The sequence below is a fragment of the Rhinopithecus bieti genome, unplaced genomic scaffold, assembly GCF_001698545.2.
Source record: "Rhinopithecus bieti isolate Rb0 unplaced genomic scaffold, ASM169854v2 scaffold_7967, whole genome shotgun sequence".
NCBI lineage: Eukaryota > Metazoa > Chordata > Mammalia > Primates > Cercopithecidae > Rhinopithecus > Rhinopithecus bieti.
The window spans coordinates 3,695,256-3,718,934 of record NW_016806112.1 but is presented as its reverse complement, the minus strand read 5'-3'; the positions used below and the strand labels follow the sequence as shown (position 1 = coordinate 3,718,934).

The 23,679-nt window shown below is 55.9% G+C and overlaps 2 protein-coding genes across 2 annotated transcripts in view; one reads left to right on the top strand and one right to left on the bottom strand.

Moving 5' to 3' along the window:
* CRB2 (crumbs cell polarity complex component 2) overlaps nt 1-5,320 on the top strand; it is a 25,119-nt gene extending 19,799 nt beyond the window's left edge. Inside the window, 4 exon segments of the mRNA XM_017874759.1 lie at nt 2-381; nt 1,061-1,177; nt 1,689-1,815; nt 3,268-5,320. Of these exon segments, the coding sequence (XP_017730248.1) occupies nt 2-381; nt 1,061-1,177; nt 1,689-1,815; nt 3,268-3,492 (849 nt within the window). The 3' untranslated portion in view covers nt 3,493-5,320.
* Nucleotides 5,321-6,062: 742 nt separating this feature from the next.
* DENND1A (DENN domain containing 1A) overlaps nt 6,063-23,679 on the bottom strand; it is a 505,985-nt gene continuing 488,368 nt past the window's right edge. The window contains 3 exon segments of the mRNA XM_017874791.1: nt 6,063-9,048; nt 10,062-10,320; nt 14,463-14,591. Of these exon segments, the coding sequence (XP_017730280.1) occupies nt 7,849-9,048; nt 10,062-10,320; nt 14,463-14,591 (1,588 nt within the window). The 3' untranslated portion in view covers nt 6,063-7,848.

Genomic DNA, 23,679 nt, shown 5'->3' with positions numbered 1-23,679 from the left:
CGTCCTGCTGGCCGAGAACTTCACCGGCTGCCTGGGCCGCGTGGCGCTGGGCGGCCTGCCCCTGCCCTTGGCGCGGCCCCGGCCCGGCGTGGCCCCTGGCGCCCGAGAGTACTTCGCGGCTTGGCCTGGGACGCCGGACCCCATCCTCGGTTGCCGCGGCGCGCCGGTATGTGCGCCCTCGCCCTGTCTGCACGGCGGTGCCTGCCGCGACCTCTTCGACGCCTTCGCCTGCGCCTGCGACCTGGGCTGGGAGGGCCCGCGCTGCGAGGCCCACGTCAACCCCTGTCACTCTGCGCCCTGCGCCCGTGGCCGCTGTCACGCACACCCCGACGGCCGCTTCGAGTGTCACTGCCCGCCCGGCTTCGGGGGCCCGCGCTGCAGGTGGGACGGCTGGGCAGGGGCGCGGGCCCGGGAGAGGGGGGTGACCAGGGCAGGGGTGGGCTGCGAATGCCCCCTGGGACTGTGGTGGGGCAGAGAAGTCTGCCAGGTCTGTGGATGAGTCGCTTCCCTTCTCTGATCCTCGTGTCCTTATCTGTGACATGAGGAGGACAGTTTGATAAATTTCCTGATAAAACACAGATCAAAACACACCCAGTTAGCTTGGAATTTCAGATAAACAGCGCTGAGGTCTGGGGCTGGGAGCCGCCTGCCACTTACACCGAGGTTCATCCCTGTTGGTCACTGGTGGGGTGGAGGGAGGGGATCAGGCTTTAGCGCTTCCCTTATTCATCTCGTGGTGGCTCTCCCTGGAGCCCAGCCTGTGGAAGGGGGATCTGGCTGTGGCCTGATCCCTCCCTCTCCCCTCAAGGAATGTCCAGGCGTTGCGTTTAGGAGCTGCTTTTGTTCAGAATCCTTACTTTTTGTTGTCCTCAGAGTCCTCTGAGATTCTGGAAAGTAAGTGACCCTTCCCTCCCACCAGGGACCGCAATCCTGTGACCGATAGAGGAGGGCCCTGAAGTCCATACATGAGAACACAGGCTCAGGTGGCCCACGGTCACAGCACTGGGGAGGGCAGGTCCCAGGCATCCTGTACCCACTCCAGCCTCTGCTCTCTCCCCAGGTTGCCTGTCTCATCCAAGGAGTGCAACCTGAATATCACCTGCCTCGATGGCAGCCCATGTGAGGGTGGCTCTCCCGCTGCCAACTGCAGCTGCCTGGAGGGTCTTGCTGGCCAGAGGTGGGTCTGGAGGCCGGGGAACTGTGAGGGGGTCCAACGAGTGTGAAGGGCTATTCCTCCAGCCAGGGTGGGGTGGGGGTCCTTGCCCACCTTCTCACCCCTCCCTGGTATCATTGTCACTTGAGTTTCCTTCCATGTCTTCCAAGACCATCCTCTGTGATACAGACCACTGCTGGGCAGTGGTTGCCTGGTAGCAGTTATGGGACCAGCCTCAGCCCACTTGTAGGAGACCGTAAAATTGCAGATTCTGGGCCCTGCAGACAGTGGCGTCAGCTCCTGGGGCACCTGCCTTCACACAGGCTCCCCAGTCACCCTAATGGGATGAGAGTCCTTCTCAGTCATGACTGCTCGGGTGGTCACCTGGCAGGGCCCAGCTGAGCAGGAGCAGTGCACAGGGGCAGTGAATGGATAAGCTCTGATGCTTGCTGAAGAGGGGGTGGGCAGCAGAGCAGCTGGGAGCACAAGAGGCAGCCATGAGGGAGCCGCTTTCTCAGCCCCCCTCCTTCTCCAGGTGTCAGGTCCCCACCGTCCCCTGTGAAACCAACCCCTGCTTGAATGGGGGCACCTGCCGGGCAGCTGGAGGGGTGTCTGAATGTATCTGCAATGCCAGATTCTCCGGCCAGTTCTGTGAAGTGGTGGTGAGTGTTGCTGGGGTGAGGGGCTGTGGACGTGGCCTGCTGGGCCCTTGGTGAGATGCTGCTGCTGGAGAGAGCACAGCACCGTGGGGCTGTTCTTGGGCCACTCTGTCATGGGGTGGGGCAGTGAGAGGAGCCTCAGGTCCCTTCCACACCCCCCATACAGGAGGTATTTCCACTCCAGGGAGAGCTTTGGGCGCTGCCACCATCTATTGACAAGAGCACAAAGCTCCTGGCTGGGTCAGGGGCTTCCCCAGAGTGCCCAGGGCAGTGGCAGTGAGGACAGATGGTCTCTGCCAATCCAACCAGGACTCAGGGCCAAGAGGATGTTGGTGTTCTGGGATTTAGGTTGGTGAATCCAGACTGAGTTGGAAGACCTGGGGCGATGGGGGGTGGCCTGGGAGTCTGCACCGGAGCAGGTTTGGCCACTGTGCAGGCTGGCCCCAACCCCAGGGGCTCAGCCCGGGAGGAGCCTGGACAGACAAAGGCGAAGGCGGCAGGGGCTGGAGCTGTGACCCTCCCTGACACACCCCTTCCTCGGGGCGGGGGTGGTGGGGGGAAGGTGGGTGCTGGCGAGGAGAGGCTTGGAAGGGTAGTCTGAGGAGCAGCCTTGATCTCCACAGGCTTCTGGCAGCCTGGGTCATAAACCACAAATCCCCTCCGCTTATGGGGAATGTTTCCTTTCAAGTTGAACTTTTACAGCCTCTGGCTTCCCCACCCAGCCACCTCCCAGGGCAGGGGAAGGAAATGGCTTTACAGCTCCTCCCCTAAATTGTTCAGGGGTGGAGGCTGGCAGGGCCCTCTCAGGACCAGAGGGACTTTCCTCTCTAGTTTTAGGACCCAGGTCACAGCGGGCTGAGAAGCCTGGAGGTACAGAGGGAGGCGGGTGAGTCCCAGAGCCTGTGCCTCTGGAATCCTCGCATCCTGGGACTTCAGAGTCCCAGGCATGTAAAGGCTTTGATGGGGCATCCTGGGAGCCTGTGACTGGAGACAGCAAGGTTTGCTGGGCCCCCAGAAGCCTGGGCCAGGGCTTGCAGGGACAAGCTGTCAGAACAGTCCCCTGCTCCCTGTGCCACCCCGCCCCGGCAGGCAGGCCCCAGTGGATTCTGACCTTGCTGTTGTGGCAGGGGGCCGCTCAGTCTGCCCCTGCTCCCGCTCTGCCTCATCTCACCCTTGTAGGCTTCTGTGAAACCCATGCACCCTGCTTAGCTCCTGCCAGGTGTCTGTCTCTGTCCTTCTAGCCAGAACTCCTTTGTTGTACAGGACTCCCCAAGCAGTGGCTCTGACAGGTGGTTTCCTGGCACTTGCCTGTACACCCCTGGGGCTGGGTCTTCACCACTCCCAGGGCAGCCTGCTCCCAGCTCTGATTTTCTCTGAGCAGGTCCTTGTGCTGCTGAGGGCCCAGGGTCCTCCCCTTCTCTGTGGTCTCAGGCCTCGGTGTTGTGTCTCTTGCAGAAGGGCGTGCCCTTGCCGCTGCCATTCCCGCTGCTGGAGGTGGCCGTGCCTGCAGCCTGTGCCTGCCTCCTCCTCCTCCTCCTGGGCCTCCTTTCAGGGATCCTGGCAGCCCGAAAGCGCCGCCAGTCCGAGGGCACCTACAGCCCAAGCCAGCAGGAGGTGGCTGGGGCCCGGCTGGAGATGGACAGTGTACTCAAGGTGCCACCGGAGGAGAGACTCATCTAGGCCAGCCTGGCTGCTGGCACCAGCACCTGGAGGTCCTGAATGGTTTCTACCTGGAGACCCAAGGAAGCTGCTGCCAGGGCTCGGGACATTGCTATGGAAGTGTCCCCTTGGCTGGCAGCCTCTGCCTCTGCCCCATCGTGGATGGAGGATGAGGGGAGCAACTCAGGGAAACAGAGGCCTAGAGAGGCTGCGGACTTCATCCCACCCTCGGGGTTCTGCCTCGGCAGGTGTACGGCTGTGCGTGGGAGGGCACATGTGGGTGCACAGTGTGTGTCTCTGGAGGAGTGTGTGTCTGAGTGTGTACCTGGGCCCATGTTAGTCTACAGATGCTAGTGTGAGTGTGTCCTGCCAGGGCTCCAGGGCGTGTCTGCTGCATTTGCTCTGTGTCTATGACTGTGATGGGTGTGGCTGATCTCAGGAGGCAGTGGCTGCTCCATGGGGTCAACCATTACAGTCCTGGGGCAGGGGCGGCCTAAGGCTGCATGTTCTCCAGGAGGCCAGGCCAGGGTTGCCCCGGCACCAAGGCCAGGGCTCCTGCCTCCTTCCCCGCCTCTGGGGGCTGCTTCTGCTGTGGAGGCAGCTGGGAAGTCAGGGGAGGCCACTGGCAGAGGCCGAGTGGGCTTCTGGCTCCTAGAACAAACGTCCCTTCAGGCAGGTCTGTCTGCCAGAAGCCAGAGCCAGTCATGCGAGGGAACCACAGACCCACCCATCCCCGCAGCCGGAGCAGCCCAAGGGAGCAGAGGAGGGGCTGCCTGGAGCTTCCCATCCTGCTGTGGTCATTTGTCAAAGGGGGAAGGCACCCCCCGCCTACCTCACAGGGCTGCTGTGAGGATCGGAGAGGACGACAGTGGGGAGAGAATCTGGACGTCGTCAACTCACGTCTGATGGGAAGGATCGTCTGCGTGTCCTTCTGGGATAAGGATGACAGAGCAACCCTTCTCCTGCCCCAAACCCCCCCAGTTCACCCAACCACCTCTGGGTCTCCAGCTCCGGTCCTCCCTGGCAGCCTGGCGAGCCAGCTCCTTCCCCTGATGACTAGTTGCCTCTACACAGATTCGGCGAGAGGACTCGAAGGAAGCCCTCTGGGTTGTCTGCTGAGTGGAGGAGCTCAGTGAACACTGGCGCTGCCTCTGGGTCAGGGCTGGGCCTGCAGAGGCAGACTCAGGGGAGACTCCGCTGCTTGCTCGCAGCCCGCTTCCCCAGCGATGCCCATCACACTGTGACCTCCGATCCCTGAAGGGCACTTGCCTAAGGGCCTGGCCTCCTTCCAGCTTCATGGGCCTGGAGATGTGCCCTTTCGTCCTTCCTGCTTCTCAGGCCAGGAGATCCGTTTACGCTTTTGGGTCAACAGTCAGCTTTTCCTTTCGGTTTCGGCGGGTCCCAGGGGCGTGGGTGTCCAATACAAGGTGGAACCACGTGACAACTTGGGGGACTGGGACATGGAACTGGGAAGTCAGCAGAGGCTGGGATAGAGAGGGCCCTGAACGCCAGGCTCAGGGGCTTGCCTGGTCCTTATCCTGTAGGGGGTGGAACCATCTTTCCCTGTACTTTCTCTACAAACCTTGGGAACGGGGGCGGGGCGGGGGGCGGGGGAGGAGGCACCCGGTTCCGTCGCCTTAGCCGGTTCCAGGGTCAGTTTACTGAGTTAGGGATTTGGAAAACCTGTGTCAGCTGTGACTCCTAGGATATTTTATGTGGAACCCCCAACATGTAGATGAAAGCTGGCTGTGCCCTCTGTTCCTGGCTCCTAGGGTGGCTGGTTTTTTGTTTTTTTTTGAGATGGAGTCTCACTTTGTCACCCAACGTGGAGTGCAGTGGTGCGATCTCGGCTCACTGCAACCTCCACCTCCCGGGTTCAAGCAATTCCCTGCCTCAGCCTCCGGAGTAGCTGAGATTACAGGTGCCCGCTTTTAGTAGAGAAGGGGTTTCACCATCTTGACCACGCTGGTCTTGAACTCCCGACCTCGTGATCTACCTGCCCCGGCCTCCCAAAGTGTTGAGATTACAGGTATGAGCCACTGTGCCTGGCCTGGGTGCCTGTCATTCAGGCCTGTCAGTCCTGCAAGGGAGAGCATGGTCAGATGCTGGGCGAGTTGGAGGGGGTGGGTGGTGTGACTGGGCGTGTTTCACACGATGGGTGGTCGATTGGTCTGCATGGTCTGCATTTCCACCCCCTCCAAATACCAGCATCCAACAGAGGCAGATTCCCAGGCTCTGTTCTTGCTAATGAGACCTGTAGGGGCGACTTGCCAGGTGTCCCCTTGAACTTTTTCCTGGCTCCTGGGTGCCCTCAACATCGTTGGTGGCCTGCAGTCTGCTCCATGGCCCCAGTAGGGCTGAGCAGGCCTGTTGCCAGCCCAACCCCGTGCTTGGTCTATGAGGGGCAGAGCATGAGCTGGCTTGGAGCCCTGAGTGGGCACCGGCTTGGGAGGGTGTGGGAAGTTGACGCCTTCCCTAACTGCTCCACGCCTGGCCCCCCGCCTCTACAGGAGCGGGTGGTGAGGATGGCTTCAGGCCCATGCGGGGCCTCCCCACCCCAAAAGCTTCAAAGACACGGGGATGCCAGCCTCTTCCCCAAGATGATTTTATTGAATGCACACAAAGTTCATCCTTGGGTTTGCAAAGTCAGTCCCACAAGTGAAGAGGCAGCAGTGCTCATGTGAACATGGAGCGCTCACCCCAGTCCCCCAGCACAGCCAGGGGGCCTTGGGGTACATACCCTCCTTCCCTGGGGCTGCTAGCGCCTCCTCTGCCCTATCCCGGATGGGGCCTGGGGATCTGCCCAGGGAGTGAAACTGGAATCTCTGTGAAACACCTAAGTGCCCGGGAGGTGCCCCCATGGCCCAGGAGTGACACGGCTCCCCAAGCAGCCAGAGCCCATTCCTGAGGCAGACAGGTCACCGCTGGCCCAGGAAAAGCCATGTGCCAGGATGGCCACCAAACCTCCCTGACCATGTGCAGCAGTGGTGGCCTCTTAGACACAGAGGGGGCTCCCTGGGTGACAGATCTCCAGAGACACCCCCCCCCCGCCTTGTCCCCCTCAGACACCCCTGGGTAGACTGTGTCTGTCTGACCCATCCCGAATAGGAAATGAGAGCTCGGGTCGAAACGCTCACAATTTCCTGCGTGTCTCAGATGGTTGTTTTCTTAAATGGTCAGGGCATACTTTAACTTGGTTTATGGAAATGAATCAATTTCAAGACTCATCAAATCAATAAGGTAAAAAGGAAAAAGATAAACAATAAAACATTCACTGTAACTTTGGTGATGGTGGCCTCAGGAATTTCTGTGCTGGCCTGGAGCTCTGGGCAGGTGGGGAGGGACTGGCTTCTAGCCCTTCTCCTGCTTCTCTGAGGCAGAGACCAAGTTTGTCCTTTCTACCCGGCTCTGGAGAAGGGGCTCAGGGCCACTGCCTCTTTCCAACCCAGGAAGGACAGCTGCCTCCGCATCAGTCTGAGGCATTCAGCTCGACCTTCGAGTTGATGTCTGGGTCGCAGCTTCTCAGCTTTGCCCACAAAGCGCCAGATGACAAGAGGCTGAGACCCAGCTTTGACAGTGAGAAGAGAACCTGGAGGTATCAGAGTACCAGAGAGTTGGATGAGGGGGTGGGGGCTCCCCCAAAACACTCAGATGGGGTTTCTATTTTCCTTCTATAAATCAATCAATGTTGCTGGTGCTCGCAGTCCCCGTGCAGGGTGGCTGGGGCTGGGCATCACAAGGCAGTCCAGACCCCCTGGTCCCCAGACCCTCCCAGGTCAGAATCAACTGAAGTTTTGGGGTGAAGACACAGGAAAGAACGTGTATATTGCTAGAAACAGTCTGGAAGTGCCCCACCAGGTAAGTCCTCCAGCCCAGGAGGAGTCCTAACTTCAACCCCAAGCCGCCTGTGTCTCATGCAGAGGAGCTCACACTAGAGGGTAACCCTGACACTTGTGTCCGAGGAGGTGGGCGTGCAGGGCCTGGCTGTGGTGGAACAGGAGAGCTGGGCTCAGAGGATAGGCCTTCGGAGCCTCTCGGGACACTTCCAGGGGGAAGGTGGGTAGGACTTGGTCTGGGGCAATCATTGGCCCAGCTGACCTCTTTAGTGCAAAACCCAATCAAGGGTGCCGAGGACGGGCAACCGCGGGGTGGGATGGGCACTCAGGAACTGGGTTGATTCCCAGACTGGAACTGGTGCCATTCCGCAGGACCAGACCTCAGAGATGGGCAGTGTGGAGGGGAGGAGGGGGCAGCAGAGAGGGGTCCCATTCCTTCCCAGCAGCAGAACCTGGGCGGAGAGCGTGGCGGGGACCCTCGGAACCGCAGCAGTGGACGGACCCTTGGGCCTTGGTGCATCCCCTGCCCTCACGGCCTGGCTCACTCGAAGGTCTCCCACTGCTTCCTGAGCTGCTCCACCGAGTCTGGGGCCGGGGCCGGGGCCAGGACCGGACTTGGGCTCACGTCTTGCTTGGTTTTCTGTAACAAATCCTCAAAGGGGTCTCTGGCCTGTTGAGGAACAGAGGGCCGCAGTGTTGGCTCCAGGCCTTGGGGGGGCCTGGGAGGCAGAAGTGGGGTGTCTCCAGGCCTCAGGGCCAGCCCCTGCTTGGCCTCAGCAGCCCTGGCACTTGAGCGGGCCAGGGGCAACGTTCGGATCCTCGATGGGGCAACTGCTGGGGGACCCAGCGGCTGTAGGGGGCTTGTGTGGGTGCCCATGGGCATCTGACCAAAGAGGTTGGGCATGGAGAGGGCAGAGAGGTTAGGCTGAGACCTGTGAGGGGCACAGAAGCCAGCGCTGGACAGCAGGAGGCTGGACGCAAAAGCCGGCCCCAGGGAAGCTGGAGGGACCCCAAAAGGCCCCGCTGGTGCGGAGACCAGGGACAGGGTTGGTGGGGCTGCCGGCACGGATGGGGCAAAGGGGTTGAGTGGCGGCTGTGGGAACGGGGCAGGTGTCCCCGCAGCGGGGAAGCTGAATTGGGGGGTGAATGGGGTGGCTACATTCGGGGCGGTGTGGCGTGGCGGGAGGGTGCTGCCTGACCAGGCTGTGCTGAGCGGGTCCAGGAGGGCGAGCAGGGCATCACTGCTCGTGCCTGCAGCCCCAGGGCTGGGGCTGAGTGGCTGGAGCAGTTCAGTGGGGCCTTGGGGGACACCACCAGGGAGGAGCCCTGGACTCAGGGCAGCTCGCCTGTCCCGATCCACCTGCAGCCGCTCTGAGAAGTCACCAAGTGCGGCGCCGGCAGCCTGGAGCTTGGCCGGGCGGGGAATGGGTGGTGGAGGCACGATGCCCAGCTCTGGGGTCTTCCTGCCTTGGGGCCGGGGGATGGTGATGCTGCCCAGAGTAGGGGTGGGCACCTCCTCCTTGTCACTGGGGTTCAGGATGCTGTCCCGGTTCTGGGGCCTTCGAGGCAGGGCCAGGGAGTTCCCAAGCAGGGCCGAGGGCTTCTCAGGGGAGGCAGCTGGGGGCTTGCTGGGGATGGCCATGTCGTCCTGGCCCAGGCTCCAGAGCTTGTTGTATGGGTGGGTAAGCTTCAAGGCCACTGTCACCCCGCGGCTTCTCTCACTCCCGCCCAGGTCCAGCCTCTGTTGGGAGGGAAGGAGGGCGGCAGTGACCACAGGCTGAGTTGGGACATATGTGTGCCCATTCCCACACCACTCCTGTGTGCTGAATGCATGTTGGGCCTAGGTGTGCGGCTGATTAGCTCCTCGGACTTGGAACAGCTGGGGACTCCCCCAGGTTACCAGCAGAGGACCCAGGTGTGCTGGGACTCCAAGCCTGTGCTCTGGGAACTTAAGAGAACGCTCTCGTCCCTTTACACCAGTGGTGGTTGCCAAGGAGTTTTAGGAAAGTGACTCCAGCTACCGGCTGGCCCTTTTTACTTTTTAGATCGCAGGCACCTGCAATCACCTGTAAGCCTGGGAGGGTGAGTGAGACTCAGGGCCTGGTAGAAGGCACCTTGGCTGGGGAGAAAGGAGGCCAAGTTGGAGTCCTGGCTCTGCCACTTGTAAGCCACATGGCCCAGGCACCAGTCCCCTTCACCTGGCCCAGGTCCTCGTTCCCAGCAGGGAACACTCATGAATGACTGGAGCTCTATGAACCCCACAGTGTGACCCAGTGATGCAAAGTCAGAAGCCCCCACTTGCAAGTAAGGAAACTGAGGCACCGAGAAGGGATGCGATGGATTGGACGTCACAATGGGAATTACACACTGATTTGCATTCATAATGCAGAACCAAGAACTTTCATCCAAAGGCTCTGCCAAGGAGCCCTGGCAGGGATGGATGCAATCCCAGTTCCAGCAGGGGCTGCAGCCCCGCCTGGGGGTGCAAGGAGAGTGGTTGGCAGCACCCGCCCCCCTGTCTGATGCACACACAGAGTGGGGCAAGTTTCCATCGGGCTCTAGCATCTTCTCCTACTGTCACTGTTAGGGTGGTGTGGGCCCCGGCACCCTGGGAGGGGTTTACAGTCACACTGACCCTAAGTGTTGGCTGAGGGCCTTGGAAAGTCACTGTTTCTCTGTTAGTCTCTTCCACTGTCACATGGGGGTCTGCAGACAGTGTGGGCCGGCAGATCCCCTGCCTTGCCTATGCCGTACCTGATAGTCAAAGGTCCCTGGCTGCTCCCTCAGGTCTTTGGGGGCACGAAGGTCCTCCAAGCTCTTGGCCTGGCCCAGTGGCTGCAATGCGGCCTCCATGTCCAGGTTGTTGAAGACGTCTTCCAGAAGGTCGATGCTGGCAGCCCGGTCAGTGGGAGCTGGGATGGGGCCTGCGGGTTTCCGCACTTGCTGCTCTGGACTCTCTGCCTCGTCGCCTTCCGCACTGTCTGACTCCTTGAGTGTCCGATACGGCTGTGGCCTGTGGGGAGACAGAGCAGGCTGGAATCTCCCACCCAGGCCTTCAGGGGAGGAGCAAGCAGCCTCCAGCCCAAGCACATTGAGGGCTTGAGGGGTGCACGCAGGAGCCTTCGGGACAGGAGAGTGTCCCAGGGTCTCCGTGAGGGCAGGAGTCTGGGAGGCTGCGAGGGTGCAAGCTGGGCACGCCGATGGGCCTGGGGGTGTGAACAGGGGCAAGTCGCTTTGGCTCTCACTTGCACTGAGGGGACCCATTTAGTGCCCCTCCCAAACTACAGGTCCTTTCATAAAACTAGCTAGTGGGCTTATGAGCCATTCAGACAAGGTACGAAGAACAGACTGGACTGGAAGGGGGCTCACAGGCCAGCAGTCATGCTCCTCTTACTCCCGCCCTGCTCTGCTGTTTGGTGGCCTAGGCACAGCCACAGTCAGGTTCTGTGAACAGCTCATGGGGAACTGAGCTGGGGAAGCTCTCCAGGGGAACTGTCGGGCCTAAGCTTGCCCTGCTAAGCTTGGTTCCAGCTCTGGTCATGCTATTTCTTGCTGTGGGACCTTCGGCAGGTCACTTAACTCTCTGAGCCTCAGGCGCTCAGGTGGTGGTGGTGGTGGTTACATGAGCAAATGCGGTGCCCGGCACACAGCAGACATGCAGAGGTTGGTTACAGCATCCAGCGCCCACCAGTGAGCATGGCTGTCACACGGGCTCTTCTGCTAACAGCTTTCTATACTTTTACACATCAAAACCTTGCAGCCATTGGCTGGGTGCGGTGGCTCACGCCCGTAATCCCAGCACTTTGGGAGGCCGAGGTGGGCGGATCACTTGAAGTCAGGAGTTCGAGACCAGCCTGGCCAACATGGTGAAACCCTGTCCCTACTAAGATTATAAAATTTTGCGGGGTGTGGTGGTGCATGCCTGTAGTCTCAGCTACTTGGGTGGCTGAGGCATGGGAATTGCTTGAACCTGGAAGATGGAGGTTGCAGTGAGCCAAGATCACAACACTGCACTCCAGCCTGGGCGACAGAGCAAGACCCTGTCTCAAAACAAAACAAAAACGCAAAACAAAACAAAACAAAAAACAAAACAAAAAAAACCACAAACAAACCCCACACCACTACTTTGCAGCTGATACAAGTATAGGTAACAAAGGGTTCCACTTGCCTTCCCTTCCCATGGACCTGAGTCCCAGGGCACCACTGGGTAGATGGAGAGGCAGTGCCTGGGTCAACCCTGACCTCTAGTGGAGCCCCAGTGGGACCTGCATCTCACCTTTTTTATTTTTTTATTTTTTATTTTATTTTTAAGATGGAGTTTCACTCTTGTCTCCCAGGCTGGAGTGCAATGGCGCGATCTCGGCTCACTGCAACCTCCGCCTCCCAGGTTCAAGCAATTCTCCTGCCTTAGCCTCCCGAGTAGCTGGAATTACAGGCGCCTGCCACCACGCCTGGCTAATTTTTTGTATTTTCAGTAGAGACGGGGTTTCACTATGTTGGCCAGACTGGTCTCGAACTCCTGACCTCGTGATCCGCCTGCCTCAGCCTCTCAGTGTTGAGATTACAGGTGTGAGCCACTGCACCTGGCCACAGCTCGCCTCTTCTAACCCCAAGTCTGGGGCTGGTGGTGGCCCTAGATCAGGCAGAGATCATGCCCGTGGCACTGGTAAAGTGGGGGAAGGGCACCACCTGGCGGTCAAGGGTAGGCTCACAGTGAAGACTGCAGTGAAGACTGCAGGGTGGGGGGCTCATCAAACAATATCAGTGACGGACAGGGACTCCATCATGTACTCTCTCGCTGAAGCAATGCTAGCAGTCCAGGAAGTCGGACTTACACCCCCACTTTATGGATGAGGAATGAAGCTCAGAGATGTTAATAACTCACCTATGTCACACAGCACTCCCAAGGGGTGGAAATGGAAGCCAAGCTTGAGAGGCTTCAAACGTCCCTCACTCACCCTGACCAAGGAATTAGAGACCCTTTAATCAAGATGAGCACAATGAAAAGGTTAAAGTCAGTGTGCTTCTGGAACTTAAGGAACCCATTTTGAACCCATTTTGAGTTAGGATGGGCCAGTTTCTTATTTTTTTTTTTTTTGAGATGGAGTCTCGCTCTGTCGCCCAAGCTGGAGTGCAGTGGCCGGATCTCAGCTCACTGCAATCTCCGCTTCCTGGGTTCACGCCATTCTCCTGCCTCAGCCTCCGGAGTAGCTGGGACTATAGGCGCCCGCCACCTCGCCCGGCTAGTTTTTTGTGCTTTTAGTAGAGACGGGGTTTCACCGTGTTAGCCAGGATGGTCTCGATCTCCTGACCTTGTGATCCGCCCGCCTCGGCCTCCCAAAGTGCTGGGATTACAGGCTTGAGCCACCGCGCCTGGCCAGGATGGGCCAGTTTCTTTTCAAACACACACACAAAGGCCTGTACTGACCTCTGAGGTCACGGGCTAAGGAAGCGAGCCCTCGCCATTATTTAAATAATTAAGGCATCAGTTAGTTCAGAGAGGATATGATGGAGCTGGGTCTTGGACTTGATCTGGTGTACTCCTGGCTGGCAGCAGGTTGCCTTTTCCCAAAAGTTTTTTAAGTTGACACATAGATGAACATGTCTTATGCTAAAGGTTCTATTTTTGTTCTAATTAGCAACAGAAATAATAACTAATACATTAAGCCTATGATATCATAGATATTATTGCTTAGGAGAAGGCTAATTTTAAAATCTTTTGAAAAAAATTGAAACAAAGATTTGATATACAGCAAAAGTGATGTGTGATGCTTGGATGACACCAGCTTAGGCCACTACTTTTTTTTTTTTTTTTTTTTTAAGGCAGAGTCTCATTCCGTCACCCAGGTTGGAGTATAGCAGTGCGATCTCGGCTCACTGTAACCTCCGCCTCCTGGGTTCAAGTGATTCTCTTGCCTCAGTCTCCTGAATAGCTGGGATTATAGGTGTGTGCCACGACACCCAGCTAATATTTGTATTTTTAAAGTAGAGATGGGGTTTCCCCATGTTGGCCAGGCTGGTCTCGAACTTCTGGCCTCAACTGATCCACCTGCCTCGGCCTTCCAAAGTGCTGGGATTACAGGTGTGAGCCACTGTGCTTGGCAAGGCCACTACTTTCTAAGTGAGGACACTGGGAGGGGAGTGACTTGTCTGGGTCCCCAGTGACGTGGTGGCAGGAAAGGGTCAGGACCCTCTGACCCTGTGGGGTTGATGACAGGGGGCCGAGCAGCCTGGGGTTTATAAGGTCCTTAGAGGAACCCATAGACCACCCCATGGGGAGGGACCTGATGCTGGGGTTTGGGACAGGGAGAGGGTGCAGGGGACATGAGGGAGAGGGAGGGAAAGGCATCTCCTCTTCTGTGCAATGACTAAAACGATTAACATGCTCCCTGGAAGATTGCTGTGGTCACCATGGGCATCCAGCAAAGGGCACTTTCCATTCCCTTAGAGGCTCCCATTAAAAACACAGAACCGTGTTAACAAGGGCAAACAGCTTTTGTCTGTCTGTCTGCTCAATCCCAGCCCTGAAACACTTGTGGGTAGAGGGGCAAGAACGGGTAAAGAAAGGAGGGTGACAGCAGCTTAATTTTAGGGGTGGCTGGATGGTGGATGAAACTTTAAAAAATCACTACTTGTAATTGGTATGAGGCTTAGGCTATAAATAATAATGATTAAAATTATCTTTAAAAAGTCAGGCAGATTAGAACACTTGGATAGGCTGGCATTCAATACAAACATTTCATATGAGGAACGTTTTCTTTTTTAACTTAAACTCTGACTCCCATCTCCATGGCTTTCCAAGACATGCTGAGATAAAGAAGGACTTGGAGATCAACAACCAGGCTAATTGTAGTCACCAGTTCCATTAGCAATCAAGCACATTTCCATCTCTAAGGGGACCAACACTCGCATATCACCCTGTCACCTTACTCAATTGTCACAGCCCCTGTGGAGCTAGCAGAACGGATGCCCTGAGAGGTGGCACACGGAGGTGGCATCCACCCTGCATGTTGGCACTGGGGCACCGGCAGGCAGCAGCTCCAGACACCCTCCCCCCCGACACAAAGGCAAGCATCACCAGCCCCCCGCTTTCCCCATGCAGCCCCGCAGAGTCACCAAGCCGAGCTCAGGGAAATGGAAGAAGGAAGAAGAGACCATTCAAAGGGAGCAGAGAAGAAAAAGCTCTCGGTGAAGCCAGAGCTCGGGCCCTCTTCCCGCTGGCATTCATCGTCAGAGGAGTCTTCGGAGAGGAAGACCGCGTAGTGTCGTAAGGGCTTTACCAGGCTGGGGCAGAGGAAGACAAAAGAGAAGAGAACAGGCAGTTAGGGGCACCCTCAGAACTTCATGTGCAGGCGAGAAGCAGGCCTCTGGGCTCCATGCCTGGCTCCCTGTGCCAGCCTGGGGTGGCAGCCCCCAGGAGAGGAAGCTCGTTCCAGATAGAAAAGAAACTAAATTTGCCATGTGTCCAGAGCCTTCAACTCATGACCCATCACATAGGACCTAGTAATCCCACTTCCATTTGGTTAACCCTCAAAGTTGGCAAAGAATCACGCCTGAAGATGGTCATCACTGGTGTTTATAATATTAAAACATGGAACAACCTACATTGTCAGCAACAGCCAGCTGGCGCAGTGGCTGAATCTTGTCCTTCCACGAAACGCAATGTTTATGAAGACAAATTTAAAGATCAGGATGCAGAACTGCAATCACACCACATTCGCTGTTATCTGCTTATGGAAAAATTCATAGAAAAAAGACTGGAAAGGTACATGGCTAATGTCAATAACAGCCAGTGCAATCATAGGTGATTTCTTTCCCCTTGCTGCTTTTATTTTCTGTGTCTTACATATTTTCTACAATGAGCATATCTACTCCAATAATCAGGAAGAAATAAAAAATAAAAAAGTTAAAGAAAAAAGTGAGCCGTGCAGAAGAGCTCTCGCGAGAAGGCCCTTTTCTGATTAGCGGCTGCTCTCTGGAGTTTCCCTCAGATGCCTCTTCAGAGAGTCTTTTTCATCTGTGATGTGGAAATTAAATATTCATTGTTATAAAAAATGCATCTCCCTTGTCAGCCACCTGTGAGCTCTACCTCTATAAACACCAACACATACACAGCCTGGAGAAACTCCACGCCCGGCTCCCATGAATTATATACTGACCAGGGCCCACCAGAGGCCATGTGCTCAGCAGGGGCGAGCTGGACTAGCAGACCTGGGTTCAAATCCCGGCCCTTGCGCTGGGGAGTAGGTGTCTCTGTGCGTTCCACCAAGAGGCATTTTGAGTCTGCTCGGTGTGAGCAGACCCGGGGTGTTCCGCACCCCTGCCCCATTCTGTGGGCTGGCTTGCTCTGAGGCAAGTGAAGTTTGGGGAGAATATGGGGTATGGAGGCTGGCATAGGCTACCTCCTCTCCCCTCACCCCCCAGCCAAAGCTGTCTCCCTTCTCTGCTCTGTATGCTGGAATTCTTTTGAGGTTTTATTTCAGGAGAGGGCAATGTGTCCAAAAAAAGAGCTCAAGAACCACAGCTGGAGGGTGAGTCAGAGACAGTGGCTGCACAGGGGGACGGGGCGAGTGGCCTGTGCCTGCGCTTTGCTGCAATCCGCCAGGGCTGGTGCCCACCCCAGCACTTGCACATCAGAACCCTCACTTCCTCCCAGAGGCTGGCCAGGCAGACTTTTGTCCCCGAACTGCAGTAGAGGTTGAGGCTCAGGAGGGGAAGCCAGTAGCCCAGGGTTATATAACAGGAGGCGGCGAGTCGCAGCGCTGGGCTCCTCTCTGCTCCCAGGCTGCCTTGCTGGCTGTCAGGGGCAAGACACAACTCAGCCCTTCCTGGACTAGAGAGGGCTCTGGTCCAGGGGGCATTTTCCTGCCTCAGTGGAGAGGCCAGGAAGACCTGACTTGCAGGAATCTTGGGGCCAGGGCACCTGGCTCCTGCCACTTCCACAGCAAAGAAGACAGAGCAGAAAGGCACGTCCATACAGCCACCAGAGTGTCTTTCAATCACAAACCCACACTTGTCACTCTCCTGCTAAATCCTACGAATCTGCCATTCTGAACTGTGATCTTGCCGCAATTGGTGGTATGGTGAGTAAATAAATCTGTGGAGCAAAGCGTTAGGAATATGTTCAGACATATTATTTCAAAGTTGTTTCAAAGTTAGGGGGAGCCCACTCTCACTCTGTAGCACTGACTGCTCTCCTGAGCAGGCGAGGGGCAGAGGGTGGGCAGGCCGTGGGCTTCCGCCGCACTCTGGGGAGCTCGTGGGAGGCACCTGGGCTCCAAGCAGGGCAGGAGTGACGCTGTGTGTCAGCTCTGCCTACCTCTGCGGCCCTCTCCTGGCCTCCCCTGCACTTCGGCCATGCTTACCATCTCTGACCACACCGGCCCTGGATATTCCCCATCCCTGTCACCTTTGCTTGGAGCACTGACTGCTCTTCGGTCTTGAAGACTCAGCTTAATGGGACTGCTGTGAAGCCCACTGGAGTCTAGGAGCGCTCTCTGGCTGTGCGTCTTAGCACTTCTTAGACACCATTTAGCCTCTTGCCACTGTTTCTGAGTCGAGCTTCTCAAGGGCAGGGCCTGGCTTATTCTCCTTCTCCCCACCTGGGGTACAGCATGAATGCCGTGGAAGTTTGTGAATGAAAGCCAGCTTGCTGGGGGAACCCCCACTTTACCATCTTCCTGGAGCTGCACCATACTGTCCCCTTTCCCCAGACTGTTCTGAGATGCTAAGACGTGAAGAATGGGACGATGTTTGAAGGTGAGGGTGCCAGGGAGGTAGGGGCAGGCAGAAAGTGTTTAAAACGGTATCAACAAGCAGGCACTGTGCTTTATAGAGGCCATTTCTACCCCTCACAAGAGCCTAACAAGAAGGTGTCACCATACTGATTTTCTAGAGGATGAGGTCTTCATGAGTGTACCCATCCATCTGTCCATCTGAGTACCCAAGCAACAGGCACTCTCAGCCCGCTTGCTGTGGGCAGACCCAGGCTAGCTGTGCACTGGGGCATCACTGGTGAAGAGGTGACCATGTGGCCAAGAAGTGGAGAACGGGGACTGCAGCCCGGACAGTCCACTCCCAGGGTCCTCACTCTCCTGTGAGCGGGGCTCAGGTTAGATGCACACGAGGGGACACCAGCCCCTGCTTGGGCCAAATGGAGGAGGCTCTCCAGTTGCCCTCGTGTCCACCTTGGTTGCCTTTCTGACATCTATCTAAGCACAGGCCCCCACCTCTGGCTCTGACAAGAGGGCACAGATCACAGCTTGACATGTTGGTGCAACGCCACTCAACCTGCGAGGAATTTCCGGCTTCACCTAGGAGCGAGGAGCCTCCGTGCTGGGCTGCGCCCTGGCTTCGGTAGATCAGGCGGCCACTGTTCAGGCCAGTGTCACAATCCAGTGCCGCCCACGCTGCTGTGATGGTGGAGGGGGCTGGGGGCTCCCACACTGGCGTGACTGTGGCAGATGGGGGAAGAGAAGGAACCGCAGGTTCCAGTTCACAGGCCACTTTCCTTCTCCAGTCAGATGTACTGACCGGGCCAGGCTGGTTGGGCAATGGTTTCCACAGGAGACCCAGCTGTCTCCAGAATATACCACCCATCTCTTGAGAGTGGCAGGGCACACCCAGATGAGAAATTTGTCATCTGATCTGATGTGGTCAGATCAGAGCTTTGTAAAATCCAGGCCACATGGATGGCGATAACACCAGCAGTACTTACAAGCCTTGGGCAAAATGCTGTCCATACAATTTCTCATGAATTCTTTATTGCAACCCTATTTTGCAGACAAAGTAGCCAAGGCTCAGAGAGGGCGAGTCACTTGCCTGGGGTCACACAGCAGCTAAAGGTAGAGCTGGGAACTGAATGTGGATTCGCCGACTTTCAACCACTACGGGATCTTACCTCTTCAGTTTCCTGGGTCAGAAACAACGAAATAAGAGATAGGGTGTTTCCTCTTTTACTTTTAATGAAAGGTGAGGTTTCAAAATAAACTTACTTAAATTCAGCTGCCCATGTTCTCCCATGAAACATACAGTCATATATTTGTCAGAGATAAAGGATGAACCATTGAAAACGTCCAGGCTTAAATTTTTTATTAGCTTAAGGCAGAATATGAAAAAAAAAAAAAAAAAAAAAAGCACCTTTTCCCTCATTAACTCAATTCAGCTACTCCCCTGCAGTATGCCACCCACCACTTGCCTGGATTTCATTACACACAAAGAGCTATCTGTGAAAAGGCAGGTTGCGGCAAACTTGGCTGCCCAGCGAGGGCTGCCAGAGTTTTGCTTGGCGTGGAAGAAAGGCTGGCCGTCCGTCACGGATCAGACCCCATCGTCCCCCACGGCTGCTCCCGCCTCTGCCCACCTCGTCTCCGCGCGGAGTTCCCATGCAGATGACTTCCCGAACCCCTTCTAATGTTTGGTTTAACGTGTCGCTGGTTAGCGCGCGCGTGTGACAGTGGTGACAGGCGAGGCTGTTCCTTTTTAAATACCATGTCAGAGACACGGCGTCGGGAAGCGGGGACGTACTCCATGCTCTCTGCCGCACCGGGATCGCACCGGCTTATTTTTTAATGAGGAAGATCTGCATCTCGGGAGTTTTTTTCATGTGTCACATCGCGTGGACAAATCAGCAGCACGTCACGCTGGCCCAAAATGAAATGCTGACAAATGTAGATATTTCAAATTTAATTGACATTTAAATGTACTTGAGATAAAGACGGGGAAAAATCAGCCAGGACTTGGTCTCCGGAGGTGGTGAAGGGGAGCTGGCGATCATTTTTGAAAGGATCACTTCACTCAGGCACAAAGGATCTTCATTTTGTAAATGTCTTGGCTACGCTGTGTCCCTCTGTCATGTGGCTCCAGTGGGCAGGTGCTGACGAGCAGGGACAGGTCCCAGGGTGAGGCTGGGTCCCGCCTGTCTGGTGGGTGCCAGTCTAACTGTCCACTACCCTCCCCCTCCTAGCCAGGCTACCTTGGAAAAGTCACTTCACTTCCCTGAACCTAACTTTCTTGTTGTTTAATTTTCTATTTCCATAGGTTTTTGGCGAACAGGTGGTATTTGGATACATGCGTAATTTCTTTAGCTGTGATTTATGAGATTTTGGTGCACCCATCACTGAGCAGTATACACTGAACCCAATTTGTAATCTTTTATCCCTCACCCCCTTCCTACCCTTTCCCCACCGAGGCCCCAGAGTCCATTGCATCATTTTTATGCCTTTGCATCCTCATAGCTTAGCTTCCGCTTATGAGAACATACGATGTTTGGTTTTCCATTCCTGAGTTACTTCACTGAGAATAAGAGTCTTCTCCAATCCCATCCAGGTTGCTGTGAATGCTATTCAATCATTCCTTTTCATGACTGAGTAGTATTCCATCATAGATGTACCACAGTTTCTTTATCCACTTGCTGATTGATGGACCTTTGGGCTTGTTCCACATCTTGGCAACCTTATTTTCTTATCTGTAAAATGGAGATTCTGTAGCCCTCCTGAGAGTCTTATAGGAAAACTTAAATGCAAGTATTTGTAAAGGGCTTTGCATGGCACTGAGCACAGTGAATATTCCACTGTATTTGTAAAGGGCTTTGCATGGTGCTGAGCACACAGTGAATAATCCACTACTGTCCACATGCCACGTTCACCGGCCAACAAGTAGATTCTGGGCATCTGTATGCTGTGCGGGGTCTTTCCTAGGTGTTCAAGGATAAGTAAGGCAGTCCCTGCCTTCCCAGAACTTTCCAGGCATGGTTAGTGGTCCTCAGCTGGCTATATCTCAGCATATCAGAATTATCTGGGAACCACAGTCTCCTGCCAGAGATTCCACAGCACAGGAATCTCTGAAGTTCCAGCTACTCAAGAGTCTGAGGTGGGAGGATCGCTTCAGCCCAGGAGTTCCAGGTCAGCCTGGGCAACACAGCTAGACCTCATCTTAAAAAAAAAATAGAAGGTGGCTCTGAACCAAGACTGCGGGGTCTCTGGGGGTACAGAGTGGCACATGCCCCATAGAGGAAACTGGAATTGGACTGGAGCTGTTCTCTGAGAGACCCAGGATAAGAGCTAGGACTGTTTTCAGGGAGGAAGAGCTGAAGACAGAGGAAGCTACTGTACATAGGAACCTGTATATTCAGTTGCAGGTGAATATCTACTTAAAAGCAACAACGATAAGAAGAATTATTGTTGCAACAAGTCACGATCACCAGGGTGCTCTGCTTGTTCTGCCTGTCTAGTGAACTGGTTTAGGGGAGGTAGGGGAGATGGGTGAGTGTGCGACACCAGGTCCTTCCCGCCCCACTGGGGACTTGCTTTGCCAGAGGACAGTGGTGGGGGCGTGCCTGCCTCAAGGGGTCTTGGACAAGGCTCCATTTGGGAGGTGATGTGGGAGCGGGACTTTTTTTTTTTTTTTTTTTGAGATGGAGTCTCACTCTGTCGCCCAGGCTGGAGTACGGTGGCACAATCTCGGCTCACTGCAACCTCCGCCTCATGGGTTCAAGCGATTCTCCTGCCTCAGCTTCCAGAGTAGCTGGGACTATAGGTATGTACTACCATGCCTGGCTAATTTTTTTTTTTTTTTATTTTAGTAGAGATGGGGTTTCACCATGTTGCCTAGGCTGGTCTTGAACTCCTGAACTCAGGCAATCCATCCGCCTCAGCCTCCCAAAGTGCCTGGCCGGAGCTGGACTTTTAATCCTGAGTATGGGAGAGGTATCATGATGACCTGGACGCATCTCCGAAAGGGGCAGGCACAGGGAACTTGATGTCGGGGTGGGGAGTTCAAGAGAAGAGGCTGGAGGTTGGCAGGGACCAGGTCGTGGAGGGCCTGGAGCCAGTGCAAGGATGAGAGGTTATGTGCAAGTTTAGGGGTGGTGCAAGGCCTTGGGGTGGCAGCAGTCAAGCAGGAAGCATGCCTGGCTGCCCATCCCCCTCTCTTGGGTTATGCCCTTGGCTTCTCCAGCCTTTATTCAGGCATTTATTTAATTACTTCTCAGTCTGTAGGTTCACTCCTTCCTTCTTTCAACAAAAATCATGAATGCAAATTTCACACATCCATACCCATGCTTCCACGGCCACTGGCTGGACACTCACATAGGCAGTGGCCCGAGCACAAGACGTGGGCTTCAGGCTCTGTGGTGGAGGGGAAGATGGAGCTGGGGATGCCTTGGGGACAGTTTCCTCTGCAGGGAAGAGGCACTGTGCAGAACACGGCCCCTCACCCCGAGGACAGCCTCTGCATCCTGGAGCCCAGATCTGGAGACTGAGTTCTGGGAACCATGGGGTGCGGGCAAGAAAGCAGTGGCCGTGGGACCTGGCTGCCCAGGTGCACATCCTGGACGGAGGGCACGTCATTCCACTGGCTACAGCAGTGGCTCCCTCATGGCTGAATGCCCAGGCTGTGAAGATTTTTTGGGGAGCAGGGAGTTTAGCCAAGACGACACTTGTGAAATTGCTGGGCACAAAACAGGCACTTGAGAAATGGCGATGTGGCATCTGGAAGAGGCAGAGGGCTCAGGTGGGATGGCAAAGCCTTTCAGGGGTGACTGAAATCAGTCATGTCTTGAGGATGAGGCCCCCGTTCCTAAAGCATCCCCAAGGCTTGGTTTCCAGCTGGAATTAACTCCCCGTGGTGACAGCTCCTGAGAAAAGTCCTTTCCTCCGAGTCGCCAGGCAGAAGCGGTGACAGACAAATGGGTCCCGTGTCTTCCTGGGCTGCTGCAGATCCTTGTGGGGATGCTGGGCGGGCAGAGGTGAGGCATCCTTGGCACTGCCTGCTTTTCCAGTCTAGGTTCAGGCTCCACAGCTGGCTTCAGGCTTGGTTTTGTCTCCAGGGCACAGAATCCACTGTGTGTGTGTGTGTGTGTGTGTGTGTGTGTGTGTGTGTGTGTGTGAGAGAGAGAGAGAGAGAGAGAGAGAGTGATAGTGAGAGGCCTCTAGCCCTGCTAATTGGGTCTGTGACCTTCTGCTTATGTGTTTGAATGGCTGGCTGCTCTGGGAGTGGGCCCTGGCACCCTGCCAAGGGGTAGAGCCCAGACAGCTGCCCCTACCCCCTGGGGCTGAGGACCCAGCTGGCATCTTGGAGACTTACTCCTGGGGCTGAGCAGAGTTCTTGGCTCTTAGAGGGCTGGGGATGCACTGGCAGCTTCATACGCACGTCCTAATCACACCTGGCACACAGTAGGTGCTCTTCACCTGTCTGTGGTTGTCACTGGACGCCCCTCCCCAGCCTCCCAGGCACCTGACAGCAAGCCACACTCTGCCTTCACAGATTCCTTTCTTCATTCACCCAGGAAACATCTCCGAGCAGAGGTCTGGTCTTGGCTGTGGTCCAGGAGTTGGAGAGTCAAAGCTGAGGAGGAGCTCACAGACTACTGGTGTGCCTGGTGTGTGTGTGTGTGTGTGTGTGAGATAAAGAGAAAACTACAACATGGCAGGTCACTGCCGGATCAGGAGACGCGCAGGGGATTGTGGGCATGGGAGGGAGGAGAGTGGGCGGTTCGTGGGGGAGGTATCAGAGTGCTGAGGCTGTGGCGGCCACCTTAAGAGGTAAGGCCAGAAGGGAGGCCACACGCCCTGCTCACTCAGGATGCCAGTGCCTCCTGTGGGCCTTTTCCCCAGCCACACTCCTGGAGATGTTAATAGGCATCATGTTAAGAAAGGAGGGCCAGGAGACATGCCCAGAACCTCCAGGCTGGTGCCTGGTGGGCCAGAAGGCTGACTCAGGCCTGTTGGATGCCAGAACTCTGCCCATGCACCAGGCCGCCATCCAAATGATGGGCCCACGCCCCGAGGGCAGCTGTGGGGCTGTGCAGGAGGGAAAGTGCTCTACCCTTTCGTGATCCACAGCTGGGAGCAACTGAACTGCCGAGGCTGTGCTGAGCCCAGGCCCGAGGAGGGCAAGGCTTTGAACGTGCACAAGCAGCACGCCAGCTTTTGCCAGAGCATGTGTGCGAGTGTCCAAAGAGTCCCTTGCAAATCATTCTGAGACCTGGACTTCAGGCGGGGTTTTCTCACTAAATGCTTCTGGCAGCTTCTTCTGATCTTATTTTAATCTTCTGGGGCTTTGGTGCCGGGGTCACGCAGTGCAATTCAGAGGATCAGACACTCCAATTCCTAGGCAGGAGGGGCTGGGCATTTGGGGTACAGACTGTCTACCTAGCTAGCATGGCCTGCAAAAGTTTTCCTTGTCCAGAAGGATTCGGACGCATGTTTGAATGCCAGTCACATGTTTCTCTGGGTCCATCAGAACCAGACATCCAGGAGTCCAGTTCTGGTGAGGGTACAAAATAAGGCGGTACAATTCTTTAGAAAGTTGTCTGGCAATATGAAGCAGAAATCTTCTTATGACTAGTTAAGGGTAAAGGCTTTTGGTATTA